Source organism: Rhipicephalus microplus, chromosome 3, assembly GCF_043290135.1.
Source record: "Rhipicephalus microplus isolate Deutch F79 chromosome 3, USDA_Rmic, whole genome shotgun sequence".
Lineage (NCBI taxonomy): Eukaryota > Metazoa > Arthropoda > Arachnida > Ixodida > Ixodidae > Rhipicephalus > Rhipicephalus microplus.
Genome location: NC_134702.1, coordinates 227,617,429 through 227,639,803, shown reverse-complemented (window position 1 = coordinate 227,639,803; position 22,375 = coordinate 227,617,429). Strand labels below are relative to the sequence as shown.

Genomic DNA, 22,375 nt, shown 5'->3' with positions numbered 1-22,375 from the left:
CAACCACTTCCACATCCTGCACCATGCCTGGGTGTACACTCATTATAAGGTCTATTTCGTTCTTATTTTCGCCATTAGGGCTCCTTCATGTCTACTTACGGTTCTCTAGTTTTCTGTAGAAGGTATTCGAAATCCGTAAATTATTGCGTTCTGTGAATTCTACTAGTAGATCTCTCCTGCCGTTCCTAGTACCGATGACATAATCTCCGACTGCCTGGTCTCCAGCCTGCTTTTTCCCTACTTTTGCATTAAAGTCTCCCAACAGTATAGTTATACTGTGTTTTTACCTTACTCATTGCCGATTCCACGTCTTCATAGAAGCTTTCAACTGAAGCGTCATTATGGCTGGATGTAGGGGCGTAAGCCTGTACCATATTCAACTTGTATCTCTTATTCAGTTAAATTACGATACCTACCACCCTTTCATCAATGCTATAGTATTCCTTTATGTTGCCAGCTATGTTTCTATGAATTAGGAACCTCACTCCCAGTTCTCTTCTGTCAGCCAAGCCCCGATAACAAAGGACGTGCCCATTCTGCAGCACCGTATAAGCCTCATCTGTCCTCCTAACCTCACTGAGGCCTATTTTATTCCATTTAACACCCTCTAGCTCCTTGAATAGTACAGTTAGACTTCCCTCACTAGATAAGGTTCTAGCGCTAAACGTGGCCAAGTTGAGGTTCCAATGGCGGCCTGTCTGGATCCAGAGATTCTTAGATACCTCTGCTGCGTTGCAGATCTGACCGTTGCAGTGGTCAGTTGCTTTGCAGCTGCTGGGGACTGAGGGCCGTGAGTTAATTGACGTATGCTTGTGGGAGGTTGTGGCCAGATACAGCACCAGGGTGGCCAATCCTTCTCTGGTGAGGGAGTGTGTTACCGGCGGTGGTTACCAGTGAGGCCGCAACTCTGGCCTCTTAATGCAGTTCCATCACCAGGCGGATTTTTTTTTTTTATCCTGTTGGGAACTGCGCGGCACCATGATTCGAACAACGAACCTTTTGCATGCGAGGCGGATGCTCTAACCACTACGCCATCGTCGCACCATCTCAACAATCAATGCCGCCTAAATATTTGCCTTCATGGTCTTTTTAAATCACACAAAGCTGAGTCACAGCAGAGCTCACGGGCACCAGCTGGTTCTGGCTTGGCTAGGCTTTCGCCCTCTCACCTGTTTTTCTTGCCATTCCCTATAATATTTATTTATTTCACACACTACTGTCCTGTAAAAGGGTAACTGCACGAGTGGCATTGTACAGTGCAGAAAAAAATCCCCAATGAAAAGATACATCAGAAGTAATATCAAAACAACAACAAAAGTACATTGATAACAATAAAGTAATTAATCTTTTGTTATAAATGATTTCCATCAAGAATAGTCACATAATCATTTAGCAGGAGTGATTGAATGTGACCAGCTAAGGAATTTTATAATTATAATATAAGAGAAAAAAAAACTATACCAGATCTATCTGTGCGTGCAAAAAAGGTAGCAAGATTGAGCTCGTGGAAGTTACGTGTGGAGCAAGGCTTGGAAAATAACAAAAAGGGTGTGTTTGAAATGCGATATGAATTGTTGATTATGTAATGAAAAACATGTAATGATTCTACACCACGTTGTACTGAAAAACGCTCTAGCTTTAGTTCATGTAATGCTAATGACGGTGAGAAGTAGCGGTCATACCTGTGAAAAGTGAAACAGGCAGCTTTTTTTTAATTGCTTCCAGTCTGAGTACACCGCATTGTCTGTAGGGTGACCACACCGTATAGGCATAATCGATAATATGGTAAACAGGAGATTTATACATTAAATGTTTGTTATCTTTTGGGACATTCTGCATTGTTTGACAAATATATCCTAGTTGCTTTAAAGCTTTAGAACATGTAAAGGGAATGTGAGTAGACCATGAAAGATCATGACCGAAGGTGACACCAAGATATTTTTACGGCATTACTCTGGCTAAAGGGACGTTAAAGTATGTTGCAATAACGGGAATTACTTTTTTTTTCAAAGGACAATACAGCAGTCTTTTTGAAATTAATGTTCATTTTCCATTTTTCACAGCAAGCACAAAATGAGTTGAAGGAATCACTCGAATGCTTTTCGTCAGCTGCAGAAAGAATCGCATCATATACAGCACAATCATCTGCGTAAAGGGGAATGTTCGAAGATGCTTATTCTGGAAGGTCATTTATATAAATTAAAAATATTAAAGGGCTGAGGACGGACCCTTGTGGAACACCAGAGCCGACATGTAGAACTGATCCCCTTGTGGAAGTGAAGTTGACATATTGAGAACAATTATGAAGAAAACTAGCAATCCAATCAACCAGACACGAATTTTTTAGGACGATGTGTAGTTTGTGCAGAATATGAGAGTGTAGTACCATGTCAAAGGCTTTGGAAAAGTTGATAGAAAGTGGATCGATTTGATGGCCCTGGTCTAAATGATATCCAATGTCGTGTGTCATTTCAGTTAGTTGGGTGACGGAGCTGAAACCCTCTCTGAAACCATGCTGTGCATTAGTTAAAATGTGGTTTGACTAAAGAAAATCCAATATGTGTTTGTATAATATAAGCTCAAACATTATGCATAAATGCAAAGTTAGAAAAATTCGTCTAAAATTAGTCATGTCGGACTTGCTACCGGACTTATACAATGGTATTACTCTTGCAAGCTTCCAAGATGAAGAAACCGTACTAGTTTCTAAAGATTTCCTAAATATAATAGCAAGGTAACGAGAGGTTCATTGAGGATAACACAATAAAAATGAGTTGATTGATATGTGGGATTCAACGTCCCAAAACCACCATATGATTATGAGAGACGCCGTAGTGGAGGGCTCCGGAAATTTCGACCACCTGGGGTTCTTTAACGTGCACCCAAATCTGAGCACACGGGCCTACAACATTTCCACCTCCATAATATAAAAATGAGTTTGGAACATCATCTGAACCACTAGATTTCTAGGTGTCTAGTTTTAAAATGAGGTTAAGAACACTGTTGACACTAAATGTGATATCTGGAATAGAGTGATCCGAATTAATATAAAAAACCAGACATGATTGATTATCGGATGCATAAACAGAATGAAAGTATTCGTTAAATGCATTAGATATACACATGGAATCATTTACACTCTCATTTTCGATAGTAAATAAAGATGCAGAATCTGTAACAGGCATGACAGAACACCAAAATTTTCCTGGGTTATTTTTGAGGAGTGCCGATACCTCGGCGCTATAAGAGAAGTCTGTGGCAAACTTCATCTTCTGCTTGAGTTCCTGCTTGATGGATGTGAATTTGGCATTCACAATGACGTTGTCACTGTCTTTAGGGTGTCTGAGGTGCCTTAGACGGTGAGATAGCTGCAATATTTCTCTGTTCATTCAGAAAATGACACAATTTAGTTTTTTTGTTTTTTTAATAGGAACAAAACAATGAATGCATTGATGTACAATATCCTCAAACTCTCAAACTAGCACATTCACATCACAGCCTTCACTAAGCATAATGAATAATTCACAGTTTTCAGATAACACTTCAAGAATAGATGTATCGTCTGAGCGATAAAATTCGAAAAACCTTCGAATGGCAATATGTGGCTAGCGGACTGGGCATTTTAAAGATGTGAACACTGCCTTGTGATGAGAAATCTCATCAATTATTTCGCATTCATACAGCTTAGCAACAAGATCAGCACTAAAGAAAACGAGGTCAAGGCATGCATTCTCTCTTGTTGCACCATCAACTACTTACGTAAGCCCGAAAGACAGCAAAAAATTAACCAGTTTGTTACCTGAAGAACTATGACATGAAAAAGTGACCAGGGAATGCCAGTGAATGCATGAAAATTGTGCACGTTGATGTAATCAGCAAGAAGGGAGAAGTTATGAGGAGATGAACCAGGAGGATGATAAAAACAGCGATGATAATATGTTTATTGCCTATGCAAAATTTACACCAAACGGATTCGAGCTCAGCTTGGGTGAGAAATAACAGAAAACAATATATCTGATTTTAGAAAAAGGCACCTTGCCAATTTGACAGTCTGTTTGCACAGCCACATAACAGGGTGGCGTGAATTGAGAATCAAATATTTGATTGTGAAGCCAAGTCTATGTGACACTGATAAAATTAGGGGTGTAAGTTGTTACAAGAGAAAAGAACTGAGGGAACTTATTGACTAAACTTCTTGCATTGAAGTGTAGGAAAGTGGCACTGTATGAGTCATGAACCTGTCATGTCGAAGACGATGTAGGTGAAAGTGGGTCTGAAAATCTTGGAAGGACGTTGGCATTATTCACACGAGTAGTTACAGGCAGACCTGACTCATTCATTATGGAATTGGATGCCTCATCCAAATTGTAGCGGACACAGTCTATAAAAGCATGATCATAATGCGATTTCACCATGGTCACGAAACGAAGAGGTCACTGCTCAATGTTTTTACGAATTGTACCCATTTTAACTGAAAAGTCTTCAGTGATATAAAATTGTATTCTGTTCTATTTCTAAACAGTTCTCATTACTGCAGTTTCTTTATCAAATTCCGTAAACGCAATATAAATGGGAGTGAACGACCTTCTCGACTGGTGCCAATTCTGTGGCAGCCCTCAACTACAACTTGTTCTGCTAAAATCTCCTTGACCTTTGCCAAAAGTGCATCTGTGTTATCACTGTCTGATTTATCGATTCAACACTACACACGGCTATGCTTGCTCTAATTTTTTTGCGCCTGTTTCTTTCTCTCAATGTCTCTTTCTGTCTCTTTCTTTTTCTCTATATTTGACATGTTTGACAGGAGTCATTCTGCGCCAACTGTCCCAACCTTGGTGCTAGACCATCTCCGATTTACTTTTTAAAAATTCAGAACTATCTACCGAAAGCAAAAAGTGTTTCCCCAACACATTTTTTTGTAGAAAAAAGTTTACGTTACCCAAAAACTCATTTGAATTTTTTTGGAAAGCTCCAAACCATAGCTCATAAAACACGTCGAAAAATCCGTTCCTAAACTAGGGTAAGCCAAATATTTACTCTTATAACAATGGTAGGTGTTTTACTTAAATTAAGTTCTATGATCTTTTACGCTCCATGAATTTTTTATGTGGCCTTGAATATGGTGATTCTGCTTCATATTGGGAAATTTTTCATAGAAAGACAACATTAAGGGAAACGTGATGGTTGATGATAGCATATTACTGAATGTTTTACTGTAGAGCAAAAATATTTTAGGCATATACAGTGCAAAATAAAGTTCACAGGTGGCGACAAAGTTGCAAAAATGATCAATTTTCCACAGACTCGGCCGTGAATTCAGCATTAAGGTGGGCCCACAACCAAACAGGTTCACCGGGCTGGTATTCCACGAAGCGTCGTCGAAGGTTGTAACGGTGGCTGTCGGTCGTCTGTTGATTTTTGATACGGAGACGCGCAAGTTGTCGGGCTTCTTCGGCGCGTTGAAGGTACTCACTCACATCAAGGTTTTCTTCGTCGGTGACGTTGGGTAACATGGCATCGAGCGTCGTTGCCGGACTCCTTTCGTAGACCAATTTGTATGGAGATATCTGCGTCGTCTCCTGCACCGCCGTGTTGTATGCGAAGGTCACATACGGAAGAATGGCGTCCCACGTCTTGTGTTCGACATCGACGTACATTGACAGCATGTCGGCGATCGTCTTGTTAAGCCGCTCGGTGAGGCCGTTGGTCTGTGGGTGGTACGCTGTCGTCCGGCGGTGGTTTGTTTGGCTGTATGCCAAGATCGCTTGAGTTAAGTCGGCAGTGAATGCCGTTCCTCTGTCGGTGATAAGGACCTCCGGGGCGCCGTGACGTAGGACGATATTTTCGACGAAGAACTTAGCTACGTCGGATGCACTGCCTTTTGGCAGGGCTTTTTTCTCGGCGTAGCGGGTGAGGTAGTCGGTAGCTACCACGATCCACTTGTTTCCGAAAGTCGACGTCGGAAACGGCCCCAGTAGGTCCATACCAATCTGCTGGAAAGGTCGGCAAGGTGGATCGATTGGCTGCAGAACTCCCGCTGGCCTTGTCGGCGGTGTCTTGCGTCGCTGACAGTCCCGGCATGTCCTCACATAATGAGTGACGTCGGTGGTAAGACGTGGCCAGTAGTACCTTTCTTGTATCCTCGCGAGCGTGCGAGAAACACCGAGGTGCCCTGATCGTCGTGCAAGGCCTGCAGGAGTTCTGGTCGCAGAGCTGAAGGCATCACAAGGAGGTACTTAGCTCGAAGCGGTGAAAAGTTTTTCTTTTGTAGAAGACCGTTTCGTAGAAAGAACGATGCAAGTGCGCGCTTGAATACCTTGGGGACTTCGGCGGTCCTGCCTTCGAGGTATTCTATTAGGGCCTTAAGTTCCGGGTCGGCCCGCTGTCGTTCAGCGAAGTCGTCGGTAGTTATCATTCCCAAGAAGTACTCGTCATCCGGGTCGTCGGGTAGCGGTTGGTCGACAGGCGCACGAGAGAGACAGTCGGCGTCAGAGTGTTTTTTGCCGGACTTGTAAATGACAGTAATGTCATACTCTTGAAGTCTCAGACTCCATCGTGCGAGGCGACCTGAAGGGTCCTTCAAGGTGGCTAGCCAACACAAGGCGTGGTGGTCGCTCACAACTTTGAAGGGCCTGCCGTAGAGGTAGGGGCGAAATTTCGACGTAGCCCAGATGATGGCGAGGCACTCCTTTTCTGTTGTGGAATAATTTGCTTCTGCTTTGGATAGCGATCGGCTGGCGTAACTAATAACCCTTTCAAGTCCGTCAGGCCTCTGCACAAGAACAGCTCCAAGACCTACGCTGCATGCATCAGTATGTATTTCTGTCTCGGCGAATTCGTCGAAATGGGCAAGTAACTGAGGCGTCTGGAGGCGATGTTTGAGCTCCTGGAAAGCGTGTTCCTGTGGCGTTTCCCACTTGAACTCCACGTCGGCCTTGGTAAGGTTAGTGAGAGGATCGGCGATGCGGGCGAAGTTTTTCACGAACCGCCTATAATAGGCGCACAGGCCCAGAAATCGGCGCACGGCCTTCTTGCCAGTGGGCGGTGGGAAGTCGGCGATGGCGGCTGTTTTCCGTGGATCGGGACGAACTCCAGACTTGCTGATAACGTGTCCCAGAAACAAGAGCTCCTCATACGCAAATCTGCACTTTTCTGGCTTCAGTGTGAGTCCGGACGTCTTGATGGCTTGAAGTACAGCTTCAAGGCGCCGAAGATGCTCGTCGAAACTCGAAGAAAACACGACGACGTCGTCCAAGTACACAAGGCAAGTTTGCCACTTCAATCCTGCTAGTACTGTATCCATAACGCGTTGAAAAGTTGCAGTCGCTGAGCAAAGACCGAAGGGCATCATCTTAAACTCGAAAAGGCCGTCCGGTGTTATAAACGCCGTCTTCTCTCGGTCTCTTTCGTCAACTTCGATTTGCCAATAGCCAATCTTGAGGTCCATTGACGAAAAGTACTTGGCGTTATGGAGCCGATTAAGTGCGTCGTCTATTCGTGGGAGAGGATAGATGTCCTTTCTTGTAATTTTGTTCAAGCGGCGATAATTGACCCAGAAACGTAGGGCCCCATCCTTTTTCTTCACTAACACCACGAAGGATGCCCATGCACTCTTGGACGGCTGGATAATGTCATCCGGCATCATTTCATCAACTTGTCTCTTCATGGCCTCATGTTCTCGTATCGAAACCCTGTACGGACTCTGACGGAGTGGTCTGGCATTTTCTTCGGTTATGATGCGATGTTTCATGATTGGGGTCTGCCGAATTTTCGATGACGACGAAAAGCAATCTTCGTATTGCAGGAGCAGGGCCTTGAGCTGTTCTTGCTTATCGTTCGGTAGTCTGGGATTGACGTCGAAAGCTATGGGAGGGGCTTGGTTCCTCTGAGCAGGTTCCGCAGAATCAGCGAGGGCGAAAGCACTGGTGCCTTCGACAATTTCTTCGATGTATGCAACCGTTGTTCCTTTGTTCACATGTTTGTACTCATTGCTGAAATTCGTGAGCATAACCGTTGCTTTTCCTCCCCGCAGCTCTGCAATTCCTCTTGCGACGCAAATATTTCGGGTGACCAACAGATGCTCACTGCCTTCAACGACGCCTTCCAAGTCAGGTAATTTAGGAGCGCCGACTGAAATAATGACGCTTGAGCGAGGCGGAATGGTGACTTGTTCTTCCAGCACATTCAAGGCATGGTGTCCTGACGGCGTGCGTGGTGGTAGTGCTTCTTCTGTGGATAACGTTATTGACTTTGTTTTTAGGTTGATGACAGCATCATGGAGGCAGAAGAAGTCCATGCCAAGGATGACATCTCTCAAGCAACGCTGTAGGACTACGAAGTCTGTAGGATAAATACGGTTGTTAATGGTGACTCTCGCTGTGCAGATTCCTGCAGGCGTTACGAGATGACCTCCGGCTGTGTGGATTTCAGGGCCATCGCAAGCTGTCCTAACTTTCTTCAACTTCGCGGCGAACGGTCCACTGATGACGGAATAGTCGGCTCCAGTATCGACGAGAGCGGTCACACTGTGGCCGTCGAGAAGAACGTTGAGGTCACTAGTTCGCCGTCTCGCATTACAGTTAGGACGTGGCGTCGGGTCACGGCTGCGTCGGTTTGTTCCGCTGCTTCCATGTTGCGTCGTCAGGCCACCTCCGGTAAGTGAGCTTTCGCCGTCAGGGCTTTGCTTGGTTGGCAGTGTGTTCGGAAAGCTCCGTCGCGGCGTCGTCAGAGGATCTTCGGTAGTTCGTCGTACAGCAACCGCACTTCCACCGGTTGCTGCCCTTAGTTTCCCGGATACGGGCTAGGAGACCGGCCCCACGTTGGGCCGGAGTACTGCCGGGGGTGCGGTGACATGCGGCGGCTGGGCGACGGTGAACGGGAAGGACTTCGGGGTGTCCATTGAGTTCCTGTCAGGTAGTCGGCGATGTCACGTGACCGTTCCCCTGGCTGCGGAGTGGTGCATCGACGGCGAAGCCACGCAGTCCCATCTGTCGGTACTGGCAACGGCGGTAAGTGTGCCCGGCCTCGCCGCAGTGGTAGCACAGTGGGCGGTGGTCAGGGGTGCGCCAAACGTCGGTTTTCCTCGGCGCACTGCGTTGGCCCGCTGGTGAATGGTAGGTCGTCGGTGGGGGTGGTGGGGGCGGTGGTGTCCGGCGACGAAAGTGCGACGGGGCGGCGTTTTGGCGTGGACGGGGAGGAGCGTTGTGTCGCACTGCAGCGGCGTAGCTCATAGTTTCTGGGTCGGGCAGCGGTGTTTGGGGAATTCGAAGTGATTGCCGAACTTCTTCTCGCACAATGTCGGCGATCGAATCCACTTGAGGGTGCGCCGAAGGCAACAGTTTGCGCAGCTCTTCCCGCACAATCGCTCGGATCGTTTCACACAGGTTTTCGGAGTCACTGGTTTGAGCAGCAGCGCATTCTGGAGTCAGGCGACAATTATACTGTCTGGTGTGCATGTCAAGGGTTTTTTCGATGGTGGTCGCCTCGGATACAAATTCTTGGACGGTATTCGGTGGATTCCTCATTAGTCCCGCGAAGAGCTCCTGTTTGACCCCTCGCATGAGGAAACGAACTTTCTTCTCCTCAGGCATGTCTGGGTCAGCGTGACGAAATAGGCGGGTCATCTCCTCTGTGAAAATTCCAACCTTCTCATTTGGTAGCTGAACCCGGGTCTCTAGTTGAGCAGCGGCCCTTTCTTTGCGAGCGACGCTCGCGAACATTTGCAGAAATGCGCCGCAGAAGACATCCCACGTTCGGAGCGTGGACTCACGATTCTCTAGCCAGGTCCTTGCGGTGTCTTCCAGGTAGAAGTACATACGACGGAGCTTTTCTTCGTTGTCCCAGTGGTTGAGGGCGGCCACACGGTCGTATGTTTCTAGCCAGGACTCCGGGTCTTCGAACGATGACCCATGGAAAATTGGTGGTTCCCTGGGTTGATGCATGACTATCGTGGGCTGGGATGCGGCGGTTGTCATTGTCGCTGCAGTCGCGGTCATGGCCTTGGTCTTCCGCGCCTTGTCTTCTAGAATCCCGTACTCCGGTGGTAGCCCTTTCTGTTGGCGGCTTGTTCGCTGCTCCTGGTTGGCGTCGGTGTCTTCTCCGCGACGTGGGCTGGGTTCACGGCTTGACGGGGGCGTCCGGTACATGAACGAAGCAGCACCTCCACCAGATGTCACGGGGTCGTGACGTGGCCGAAGAAAGAAGACTTCGTGTTGGGATTTAACTGTTTATTTGGGCGAACCTGTGCCCGGTAAACGGAAAGTCCAATTACAGCAGCAGTCTCGCACAGATAGCAGTCTCGGACTGATAGCGGCGAATGGAGCGTCGGCCTTCGATCAACAACTGACAAGCGGCGAAGCGCGTCGGCATTTATACTCTTGCCGTCGAATGTTCTAGCGTTATCCCTGGCGGCGGCGTAGGTTCCAGAACAATCTGTACCGTTCGCACAGTGGGCGTGATCTAATCGAAATGATCTACTACAGTCCAGAACCTTCTCGAAACCTGCAGGCGTGGTTCGCGCTGAGAATGGTGTGGTGTTTTGGGACGATAACGAAAACTTGGGAAATGAAACGTGGCAATATATGCTCAATAGCAGATTTAGTAGCAACCTTCATTGGCTACTCACTCAGAAAGCTTTACAAAATAATTTTGTTTTTTAGCGAGAAAAATATTTTTGAATTCGTGTGTTACCGTCCTCGAGATCTGGACGTGTTTATAGCTGTAACAATGCATCCTAGCCGTAAGTACAAGCTGCACGAACCTGAGAATCATCTGGACAGTGTAATAAGCTTTGTCCATGCTTACCTAAATTATTTACAAACCAGCATTACTCTTAGTAAACGAGAAACATGAAACCCACCAGACAGCATTTAGCTACATGCAGCCGTGTGGCAGCTTGCGCATATATACACTTACGCAGCACTGAGAAGTGGTACCGATGTGTGCAACACACTGCCAACTCTACCTATATGTTAACCATTAGAAGTAGAAAGAGCACAATGAAGGAAAGGATCTATCAAAATGAAAAAGAAAAAAAAGAGATGAGCTGCTGGCAGTGAAGTTGCAGTAACGCACCATCATATGGTCACTGGTGCCAAATGGTCATTTATACAAGATTATGTTGGTCTCAACTTCGACTTGTCCATGATACAAAACATGTTTATTTTATGAGAAAAAGCAGTACAAATTAGGAAGAATAATACCAATAAAATAAGTCTACATAGAAATAATATAAGAATGTTTTGCATCACGGACAAATAGCAGTTAGGACCAACATAATCGTAAATAATTGACCATTTGGCACTAGTAACCATATGTCGGTGCATAACTGCAACTTAGCTGCCAAGCAGCACATCCTATTTTTTACAGCGAAGGCTTTATGAAATTAGAACACGGGTCACCCGCGGTGCCTTGATTGTCCATAACTAGTATCGAACGAAAAAAAACCTCTGTAAATAAAAACAATGGGATTTGAACCAGGTTCCACAGCGTTCAAGCCCAGTATTCTACCACTGAGCCACGCCAGTTTTTTTTTTTTTATTGCCTTCTTGACTACAAGTCAAGCTAGTCTGACAATCACCATCACACGTGTTTCATGTGCGATAACGCATCAAACAAAGATATTACATCTTCAACACAGTCGGTAGTTTTATATACATCTCGCACTTTTATAACAGCTTCCATGAAACACTCAGTAACGCCAGTACTTGGCACACGTTTCTAAACTTGCCTTAGGCAGGCTTGATATTGGGAAAGGAATCGCATGATTATGAGTAATAAAATGTTTTAAAAATTCAAAAGAACAGCTAGACGACACACAATGCGAATTGCGTGACGAGTGGGTCGTCCAATGCTCCAATCCATTAGAAAACTTGTTCTTCATCACCTATTACCTATGGCGCATACCCATTTCAGGCATATTACCTCATCATCGTCAGACACTGCATAAAAGATGAATGAATGAATAGACTTTATTTAAAGTCTGGCAGTTTTACCGGGCGAGGTGAGAGAAGAGGGGATTAACCCCTGTCCCTTCCCACTCTCCGTTGATTATGATGGCGGTGCCTCAGGTGACTGCTCGAAGTCCTTGCACCCGGGCGGCGTCTTCAGCTTGCCGGACGGCCCAAAGCTGGTCGGCCAGCTCGTCGCTGGTAAGTGCCGCCTCCCAGTGGCAGCGCAGCTGACGCTGCCGATTGGCACCAGTGACTGCAGCCGCGGCGGAGGCCGGCCCCTGCCTTTGCGCAGTGGTGGCAGCAGCAATTAGCCTCCGATTTCACAAAAACTTTCTAAGTGCATAGCAGATACCACTCTTCTCCAAAGACTGACAAAGGATAGCATAGTGAATGTTGGCCTACAACTGAAAATTTATGATTATTTATGGCTTAGTGGGTGCCCAGCAGTGTGCTTGTAGCACCCCAAAGAGTGTTTAGAAAGGCTCCTAAAGGCTGCTCTTCTAGCTTTCACTGTGACTATGTTGTGCCTTCTGTGCAGGCCTGACATTTTTTGTTTTTCACTTCAATTGATCCTTTCCTTCATCATGCTCCTCCTACTTCTAAATGTTGGCATATAGGTAGAGGTAGCTGTGTGTTGCACATATTGATACCACTTCCCACTTCTGCATAAACATATACATACACAGGCTGCCACACGGCTGCATGTGGCTAAATGCTGTCTAATGGGTCTCGCCTTTCTCATTAACTAAAGGTAATACTAGTTTGTAAATGATTTAAGCAAGCACGGACATAGGTTATTTCGTGGTCTAGATGGTTCCCACATTCGTGCAGCTTGTACTTACTGCTAGGACGCATTGTTACGACTATAAACATGCCAGACCCCGAAAGCAGTAACACACAAATTGAAAAATATTTTTCTTGCGTAAAACAAAAATTAATTTGATAAAGCTTTCTGAGTGAGTAGCCAATGAAGGTTGCTACTAAATCTGCTATTGAGGATATTTTTTGTAGAACAGCTTCAATGTTGAATTCACGCCCGAAGATGTGCCAAAATGAAAATTTTTCAAATTTGTCGCTACCTGTAAACTTTATTTCACACTGTATACGCTTGAAATCATTTTTGGTGTTCAGTAAAACATTCTGAAAATATGGTAATGTTAACTAACCTATTTCTTTTAATTTTGTCTTTCTACGAAGAAACCCCCAGTATAGACCAGATTCTCCATATTTAAGGCCACAAAAAATCCACAAAAGTATAAAAGCTCTTTAAAGTTATTTTAAGTAAAATACCTACAATTGTTCTAAAGGTAAATATTTGTCTTACTCTAGTTTAAAAAGAACAAATTTTTCGACACGTTTTATGAGCTATGGTTTGGAGCTTTCCGAAAAAAATTCAAATGAGGCTTATATTACTAGAAACTTTTTTTCGCAAAATATGAGTTAGAGAAACACTTTCGGCTTTAGGTAGATAGTTGTGAATTTTTTTTTAAGTAAATCGTAGATTTTCAAGCTCCAAGGTTGGGACAGTTGGTGTGGAATGACCCGCAGTAGTATTTCATGCATTGGTATTTGTTTTGTCGTTTGTTTTTCACATTTTTTAGTAATGTAGCCGCTCTTCCATGTTATACTCTCGGAAGAAGGCCCTTAGAGGTATTAAAAATGAATAAATTAATAAACAAGTACCCCTTGCTCATCTTTTCTTCTATCTCCTGTCTTCTTTCTCCCTCAATGCTACAATACGCTATACAAGGCCATATTATGCTCTGCTAGCATGCCTGTATAGCTGGCTGAGTGGTTACAATGTTCCCCTTCAAATTATAAATACTCCTGAATGTAAATTGTGGAGTAGTTGTTTTCGCTTGATACTCCCCCACGCACACAGGGTAAACTTTAAAATTCTTACATTTTCAAGCATCATTATGGCCACACAAAAATTCATCAACAATTTTGCATTGCCTTGTATCATCATATTATGAAAGATTTTTCCAGTTGACAATGTCGTATTTGTAACTAATTGTGCTAAATTTTGCACACAATGCTTGTTTGCAGTTCTGCCTGTTACTATGTTTCCTGCCACGGTTCTGCTAGTATGTTCCCGTCTGCATACTTTGCCTTGAAAAAAGGTTGATTTTTATGCCTTTTTTGCCACTAAATTTTCACGTAAAGTTCCCATTCAAAGCTCCTCTTCAGCCTGTAGAGCAATATGAGTAAATAAATAAGTATTTATACACACGTGTAAGGGCCACACTTTTTTCATGTGATTTTAATGAGTGCGGCCACTCCACAGAAGTGGGAAACATTTTTTTCAATTTTTCGTTCACGTATGAAAAAACCTATTTAATCAAGCCATATATACCCAACAATTAAATATCTAGCGTCTAGCTCCGGACATCTCTGCTAGATGTCTTAATCAGTATTGCTGCTCGTGCTCAGACCGTCGCCGCTGCTCGGGTCATGCATATGTTCATGTATTCAACCATCCTCAGTGCCATCCATGGTATCGAAAATGCGCCATATGCAAGACGTGACGGCGCACTCCCGCGAAATGCGCCGTATGCCAGACGTGACGACACTCCCATGCACTGGCGAGGTTTTTTTTTTTTTTTCAAAATTTGGGCTGCCAAGTTGGAGGGAGCGGCCATAATACGAGTGTGGCCCTTAATTGAGGGTATAGTAGTACAGTAAATAAATTCTAAAGAGTCCACCTTGTCATGGCCCAACCTATAAGGACTTGTCACTCATACCTATTTACTTACACTATCCATCTGTGGCAGTCTGATATTTAGGTTGAGGCGCCCGTGTTCCGGGCACATTCACCATGTTTGGCGTAGTTCCACTTGGTACGTGGACTTTCTGGTATTGACTGCCACCAGGCTCTGCAAACAGGTTCTTCCAGGCATTGTGTCTTTTGTCAAGAGTACGACTCTTAGGTGATAATTCTGCATTGTGCTGGTTAAAACCAGGGTTGTCAGGTTTAGCTACTTTGTCATCCCCTGACTACTTCTTGAGGCTGGTGCTGGCGGAAGAAGATAGATGGCTACTTTTGGGCTACTATTTAGTTATTTCTTTCTCACCTGTATTTGAGCCAAATAATCAATGTCTAGTAATTTCACAGCCACGAATGTTCGATTATGTGGTATCAAAACAAGAACTAAAGCATGCTTTTGGCTCCTAAAATTGAATGGAACACTCTCATTACTCACAGAATGAATTTTACTTATTTGAACGGCTCATTTGCCTATGCAGGGGTTAGAGTCAGTGGTGAAGATAAAAAAATAAGTACAAGGAAGGTACAAATTCATAACCACTTTTATAGCCAGCCATTTAAAGCAGGCCTCGCATGCAAAACCAAAATGCATCTTGGTATGTTGCTGAGAGAAAACTTGTAATGAAGCTTCCATGTCAAAAGAATGCTCAGAATACCCATCAATGCTAAAAATACCAACTTTCCTGGTGACAGCGATCACTCTAAGGTGAACAAGATGCACCAGTAAAACTGAATGATTACATACAACTTTTTCCTTTATATGCTTTATTATTAGTTATTACATATGAAATAATACAGTAAGCTACATCTGTTAGTGACACATGCCTTCAAGGCATTGTCAGTAGTCACACGAACTAAGTGAACTGGGCATAGAAAAAGATGTGTTTCTCAACACGTATATTATTGTACATTGATTGAAATATCTTTCCCATACACACACAAAATACCTCTGTGAATGATGGGTTAGTATAATGGCTTATTTACGGAGGCTTCACAAACATTGCGGCTGGCACAATGAACAGTTCTGGGGAATACGGCAAAGATTGCACTTCACACAATTTCTACATGGTTGGGCTCACCTACTGCTGAAGCAAGATTTTCTAATGATATGACAGGTTTAAAAAATGTCTGATTGATTTGTTAACATATATTGAACTGCCGTGATGGAGCTAGTATTCCAACCAATGAGGGGTACAGACAAGCCATGCATCTAAACCAGGTCCCCATGTTTTACAGCGAAAGCTGTTATGAAATTAAAACTTGGGTCATGAGCAGCGCCGCAGTTGTCCATTGCCGCCGCCACCTCTGGTGCTGTTGTCCGTAACCACATCACACGAAATTAGGAAAAAAAAACCTAGTAGCAATGACAAAGTGGGGCTCAAACCAGAATCCGCTGGGTGCCAGCCCAGTATTCTACCACTGAGCCACGCTGTCTTTTTTTCGTTATTGCCTTCTTGACTACAGGTCAAGCTAATCTGACAATCACCATCACACGTGTTTCATGTGTGATAACGCATCAAAGATATTACATCTACAACACAATCGGTGGTTTTATACACACCTCGCACTTTGATAACAGCTTCCACAAAACATTCATTAATGGATAGAACTGTTACATCACAGCGTCTGTACGATAGCATACTAGGCCAAAGCGAATGAAGACCAAGTAAAAATATAACATCCAAATTTTGCATAGAACGATCACAAAGCAAAAAACGGATTCCATATGGAGTAAGAGGTAAATCTTTTTTTACTGCCCTCTGTAAATTGTCCCAAAAGAAAATAGCATTCTTACAATCAATAAACACATGTTCAATGGTCTCAGGTTTGTTACACAGGAGACAGCTGCTTCCCCATGGTACATACATCCCTCTCTCTTCAAGCCACGTCTTTACTGGCAAGGTTCCCGTATGAAGTTTAAAAAGAAGGTTTTAACATTGGGTGGTGTACAAATGTTTTGCGCTCGCTTTAGTACTGATGTTCATATGATTTTTCATACTTTGAACGGCAGAGAGACACAAGAAAAACATTCTGCATCAAGTCTTTCATAAGGCGCTTTCTTTTCACATTAGTTAGGTAATCTATCGAAAACCTTGCCCTTAAGAAGCAATATGAGAACACAACTTCGCGCAAGAACGGTGACAAGGTGTGTCGTTCTTCCCAGTCTGAAGATACAAAGAAGTTAGGAATGTGGTGTAATAGCGTTGTTTGAAATAAAAACCATAAAAAAGAGTCTCTCTGGTCTCTCATAAGCAGGAAACGTGATATTACTTGGTTAAGAAACAGATGACCCAAAGACAGCCCTCCTTGCTTAACACGCCGAAACAAGTTCGTTTTAGGTGTTCGCTCCCATGTAGAGCTACAAATGAACGTGGCGAATATCCTGTAGATTTTATGAATCCTTTTACACGTACAACAAAGTACTTGCACAATGTACATAATTTTAGCAACCAGAAACATGTTACATACAGCTGACTGAGAGAAAATTGATAAGCCATGACCGCCCCATCATTTGGCTGTCGCGCGCAGTTCTTCAGCCTTTTCAAGCGAAAATACTTCACTGTCTTGATACCTAGGTAACAACTAGGTGTCGTGAGCCACTGAATATTTCCAAAGAAACTGGGCGTGAGATCCCAATTACCATGCCATAAAACAAATTTTCTCTTTGTTCATTAAACTTCCACTCGTGTCACAAAACCTTTGAGTGATTTCTAATAACGAAGTGACACTCTCTCTATCAACAGAAAAAAAGGCAATATCGTCAGCGAATGCCAAAACACGCACTACACATGACTGAAACCTGAAACCATTAATTCCTGCATAGTGAATCACTTTCTGACACAGTGGTTCCAAAAATAGAGCAAAAAGCAAAGGACCTAAAGGGCACCCCTGGCACACGGAGGAAAGTACTTGTATGCGCTGTGAGAGTTCTCCATTTACAATTAAATTTGTGGTTGAACTTTTGTATGCCAATCTAATATCTTTACATATGATTGCACCAAGACCAACATACTCAGCTAGCGTGAAGAGGATATCGTGTGGAACCATGTCGAAAGCCTTGGCTAGATCAATTTGTAACATGGCTACTTTCAGAAGCGCAGCCTCAGAATACTCCAAAATGGTCCTGGCGACATGAATATTCATGAATATGCCTCTACGCTTGATGCCCCAAGTGTGATGTGCCCCGACCAACTTGTATATAACTCCTTGCAACCTACTAGCCAGAACATTCATAAACACCTTATAATCTACGTTTTTTAGCGTGATTGGCCTGTATCCTGTCACTTTGCGCAAAACATGTTGCTCTTTTCTTTTAGGAATCAGCACAGTATGCGCACGATTAAACGATGGAGGCAGAGTTCCGCGATCTAAAAACTCTGAAAAAAACTCATGCAATGCGGCGGCCATATACTCCTTGAACACCTTGTAAAAGGCAGCATCTGAACCAGGCCATCTGAACCAGGTAATTTGCCCATGCCATGGTCTTTCCCTGAGTCACGCCGGTGCTTGGGACTTGTTAGCAAACTTGCTTTAGGCAGGCTTTATGTCAGGAAAGAAATCTCGTTAATACAACTTATAAAGTGTTTCAAAACTGTGAAAGAACAACCAGTCATCATACAATGGCAATTGCGTAACAAGTGGGTCGTCCGATTCTCCAACCCATTGCAAAAGCTTCTTCTTGTTCACCTATTAAATATGGCGCATACCCACTTCAGGCATCATTCCTAATCGTCGTCAGCCAATGCATGAACGATTGGCACAAAATTCCTTAAAAGTGTTTAGCCGATACCATGCTTCTCAAAAGAATGACGAAAAATAGCACAGCGAATGCCGGCCTACTACCCAAACGTTTTTATTATTAATCCTGTAGAGGGTATCAAGCAAGTGTGCTTGCAGCAGATGCCCAATGAGTGTTTAAAAAAGCCTCTGAAAGGCCGCTCTTCTGGCTTTTGCTGTGACTGTGCTGCGCATGCCACGGAGGCCTGGTGATTTTTTGACAGATGTCAATGTCACTGAGCATGATGTCAAGACAGTGTGTCATGCATTTGTTTTAAAGACGGAACTAGGTCACTACATGAGAAACGATAGGAAAAAAGATCAGTCTTCCTATATCTGCTGCTGTCACATTCTGCACACAATTTTGCTTTTGACGAATGAACATCCATGCTAGACTCACAGATGCAGTAAGGTCCGAGTGCACCATGCAGTCAAAGTGGAGCGCTTTGAAAAGAGTTTTCATGCGACGCACATCATTCTCCGATCCTTCACGCTTTGAAACTCCAAAGTCGTAGTTGTTAATGATGATGCAAACACCCCTTGGTGAGTGAGCCATGGTGTACACCTGGAGAGGCAGAAATTATAGCAAGATATTAGAGGGCTTGTAACTACAACAACATAAATGCATACCACTTGCTTGTGAGAGATTTTGTTCTGTTTTGAGCACCTCATGAACTTAAAATTTTTGCCAAAAGTGTTTCATGCCAGGGTCTACAAAGGCTTCAGTGACATATTTCAGTCATGAAAATGGTACAGAAATAATGCACACATTTAGATTGTAAAGATAAGTCACGCAGCTGACGAGTACACTCGCGCATTATCCGTCGCAAAAGAAAATTATTATCAACAAACGCTTCCCTCCCTGCTTGCAACTAACCCTCAGAAATTTTGGCAGATGATTAGGGGAAATGAAAAAAAGGCGATAGAATTAATCCATGATGATAACAGCCGTGTACCAAAAGAAGAGTGTTGTGTCGTTTTAAGCTGTGTGATTATCTGAATGATTATCTGACTTGCTCGCGTTTTCTTTCTTGGAAACTCAGCGTTGGCTACTTTCCTGTCAAAAATGCTGTGTCCCACTGAGTCACACTGAGAATGCCTGTGCCACTTGTGACTGTGAACTTTCAGAAACCATGGTGATAACTAGAGACCAGAACTTAAGGCACGAAAAAAGAATGTTTTAGGCACCTATAATCGGCACTGAAAACTGACATTTAGGCTTAAATAGGCATTAAGAACCATCGCTTTGGCATGTATAGGCACAATTCATAGTTACTTTTGTAGTGTAGTCAGGACCAATATTCAACTTTTAACAAACACAGCAGGCAAACTCTGTGCTTTCGGAAAGCTAGTTTTTTTTTTATGAAAAAAATTAAGAGAAGCATAATCATTTGAACAGATTTAGGTGAAAGCTGAGGTAGTTTGACATTCTGGGAAAGGCTATGAAAACAGTGACAAAACACCATCATCTCAAGGTTTTCGGGCTTGAATTGTGCTTGCTTTCAGTCAGTATCTGCTTTTATGCAAGAAAGAATGCTTGACGTCCACTGAAGCTAGTGAAGCGTACTTGTGATGTAGCCCTTTCAATGTTTTATTGCATTCGTAATATTTGAATCAGCACCACTCGAAACTTCAGACACTTGCTTTAGCGTATACAATCCGGGTTTTTTTTCAAGGCAGATTTAAGTTTTGAGGCAACCTTGTCAGGGACCAGTCCATTGGGAATGGGGCGAACCTTTTCTGCACGTCCAAAAAATACTAGGCACACTTAAGCTTTGCCTTTAAGCGTCGAAGGCGATAGCGATATCCCGTTTAAGGTGCGTACTTCAACTGCTTAGTGCATACTTTTTATTGCATTATGTTACTTGAGAAGGTTGAATTGAGAATTACTGTACACTGTAAGCAATAAAGTTGAAAGTAGCTTGTGTCAGTGAAGCTTTCGCATATGGCTGCATTCAGTGTAATGGGTGCATGCGAGTTCACAGATGCTGATATAAAAATAACAAAATGAATCTGTGTGCCCGTGGAATGACCACAAAATACACGTTAGTTGCCTAAGCAATGGTGGAAGCTTTATGCCTATGCGTGCTTCAGAGTGGACATCAAACTTAAAATATTGTTAATCTTTCCAATTTTTTCTCTCCGGCTTCTCACATGAACAGTTTCTCGGTCGACGGAGTAGCACTGTGATCCACCGGTCCCTTGCCTCAGGTTATTTTACGGCTTTTTTTTATTCCCTATTGCTCGGCAAACTTCCGACAACTGCCGTTTTGAAAAATATAAATGCCAACTAAGCTTATGTGTAGGCTGTAATAGGCAGCGCTAGGCTAGCTTAGCTCTGGCTGATTAGCGTAGGTTCTAGATACACTGTACTCTAGCCTCCCAAACGCAATCGCCGAGCTACACTACTCTCGAACGTAGCGATTGGGATTTTCAAGGGGCAGTAGATACACTAGCGTTAGCTTCCTCTTGCTTCGCTACAGTACATTCTAGCCATGCTCACGCAACCATGCTGCACTACTCTCTCACCAAGCGACAGAAATCTTTTAGGGGGGCCTGCTAGCGCCATAGATGCTAGCCTCCCTTTTTCTCGCTGGGGTACACGCCCCGCTCACGTAAGACGTGTTTATAGTGCGACATTATCGGAGCATTGGCAAAACAACACATGCGTCAGAGCACATCAGCGACGCCTAGTTATGTGTTGGCTGTGGCAGTACGTCGACTCATGACCTGTTTTTGCTGACATGACACAGCGTATGCGCGCGTCGTCCCTACGTCGAACTATTATCGCAACTTACCAGGAGCTGAAAACATGAATGAAAAAAAAAAGGTACTAGCACGCTATGCCTGTCTTGTCGTTACTATGACCACACCAAGTGCTTCTTGTTTTCGTCAACATGAACAGCTTATTTAGGCAAACAGTTACTCGATTAACATGAATAGGCACTTTTAGGCACTGGAAAGCTGATATAGGCACAAACCTCAAAATAGGCACTTATAGGCATGTTAAATGTTTCCCATCCCTTAGTTCGTGTTTATGTGTTAAATAGGCTCGAAACAAACTCCAAGAAAAAAGAAGCATTTTGCCTAAAGTTCTGGTTTTTAGTGATAACTAGACGCCAGATTTATAGGCACTAAAACCAGGTTTTAAGTGCCACAAATAGGTGGGCAAAACAATGTTTCAGGCTCCCGAAATTAAAAATACAGGCACAATAAACTGTGACAAAATTCAAATTTTTGAAGAAATATGTGTGGTATCTGTGGCTACGACAGGAAAGAAAACATAAATGCTTTAGTTTATGATGGTACAAAGGCGAAATGGTTAAGCATAGCCATGCAATTTTTTCCCGTTGGTTTCACAGAATACAGTTTCTTGATTTCTAGTCCAGCATGGTGAGTTAAGTGTACACCATCGAATACACATGCTTCTGGGTCTCTCTCTCTTCGGCGTGGCTAAGAAGCTCTACACAGGTGTAAATAGCCAGAGCGCAATAGGCCATGAGGATCTTTTTGCCTCGTATAAACTTGGTCTAACCGCACAGGTTCAATTTTTCTACTGTCCATGCACACCTTAAAGGGCCCTTATGCAGGTTTTAGAATTTCGAGAAGCAGAGAGGAATGCACGTGCTGGGCACTCATCTCATCTGCCAATATTTGCAACACTAGCGGGCCATAAGAAGGTGAGAAGTCAGACTGAACACCACATGACCTTCATCTCACGGGTGTGCGCCCCAACATGGTGGAGATGATGTAATGGTTCTGTGGCCGTCAAAGTAGTACATGACACTGCGAGAAGTTTGAGACGTGTGCAATTTGTGCAATCTGTCACCTGAATGAAGGTTGACAGAAACATTAAAGCACACAGACGAAATCTATGTGC

The 22,375-nt window shown here is 43.7% G+C and overlaps 1 protein-coding gene across 8 annotated transcripts in view; it reads right to left on the bottom strand.

Annotated features, from left to right (window-relative positions):
• Positions 1-22,375, bottom strand: part of LOC142804149 (caspase-2-like) — a 161,672-nt gene that overhangs the window by 91,591 nt on the left and 47,706 nt on the right. For all 8 annotated transcript variants that reach the window (XM_075890761.1, XM_075890762.1, XM_075890756.1 and 5 more), the window contains one exon: positions 18,896-19,060. In XM_075890761.1, the coding sequence (XP_075746876.1) occupies positions 18,896-19,060 (165 nt within the window). The remainder of the gene's footprint in view (positions 1-18,895; positions 19,061-22,375) is intronic.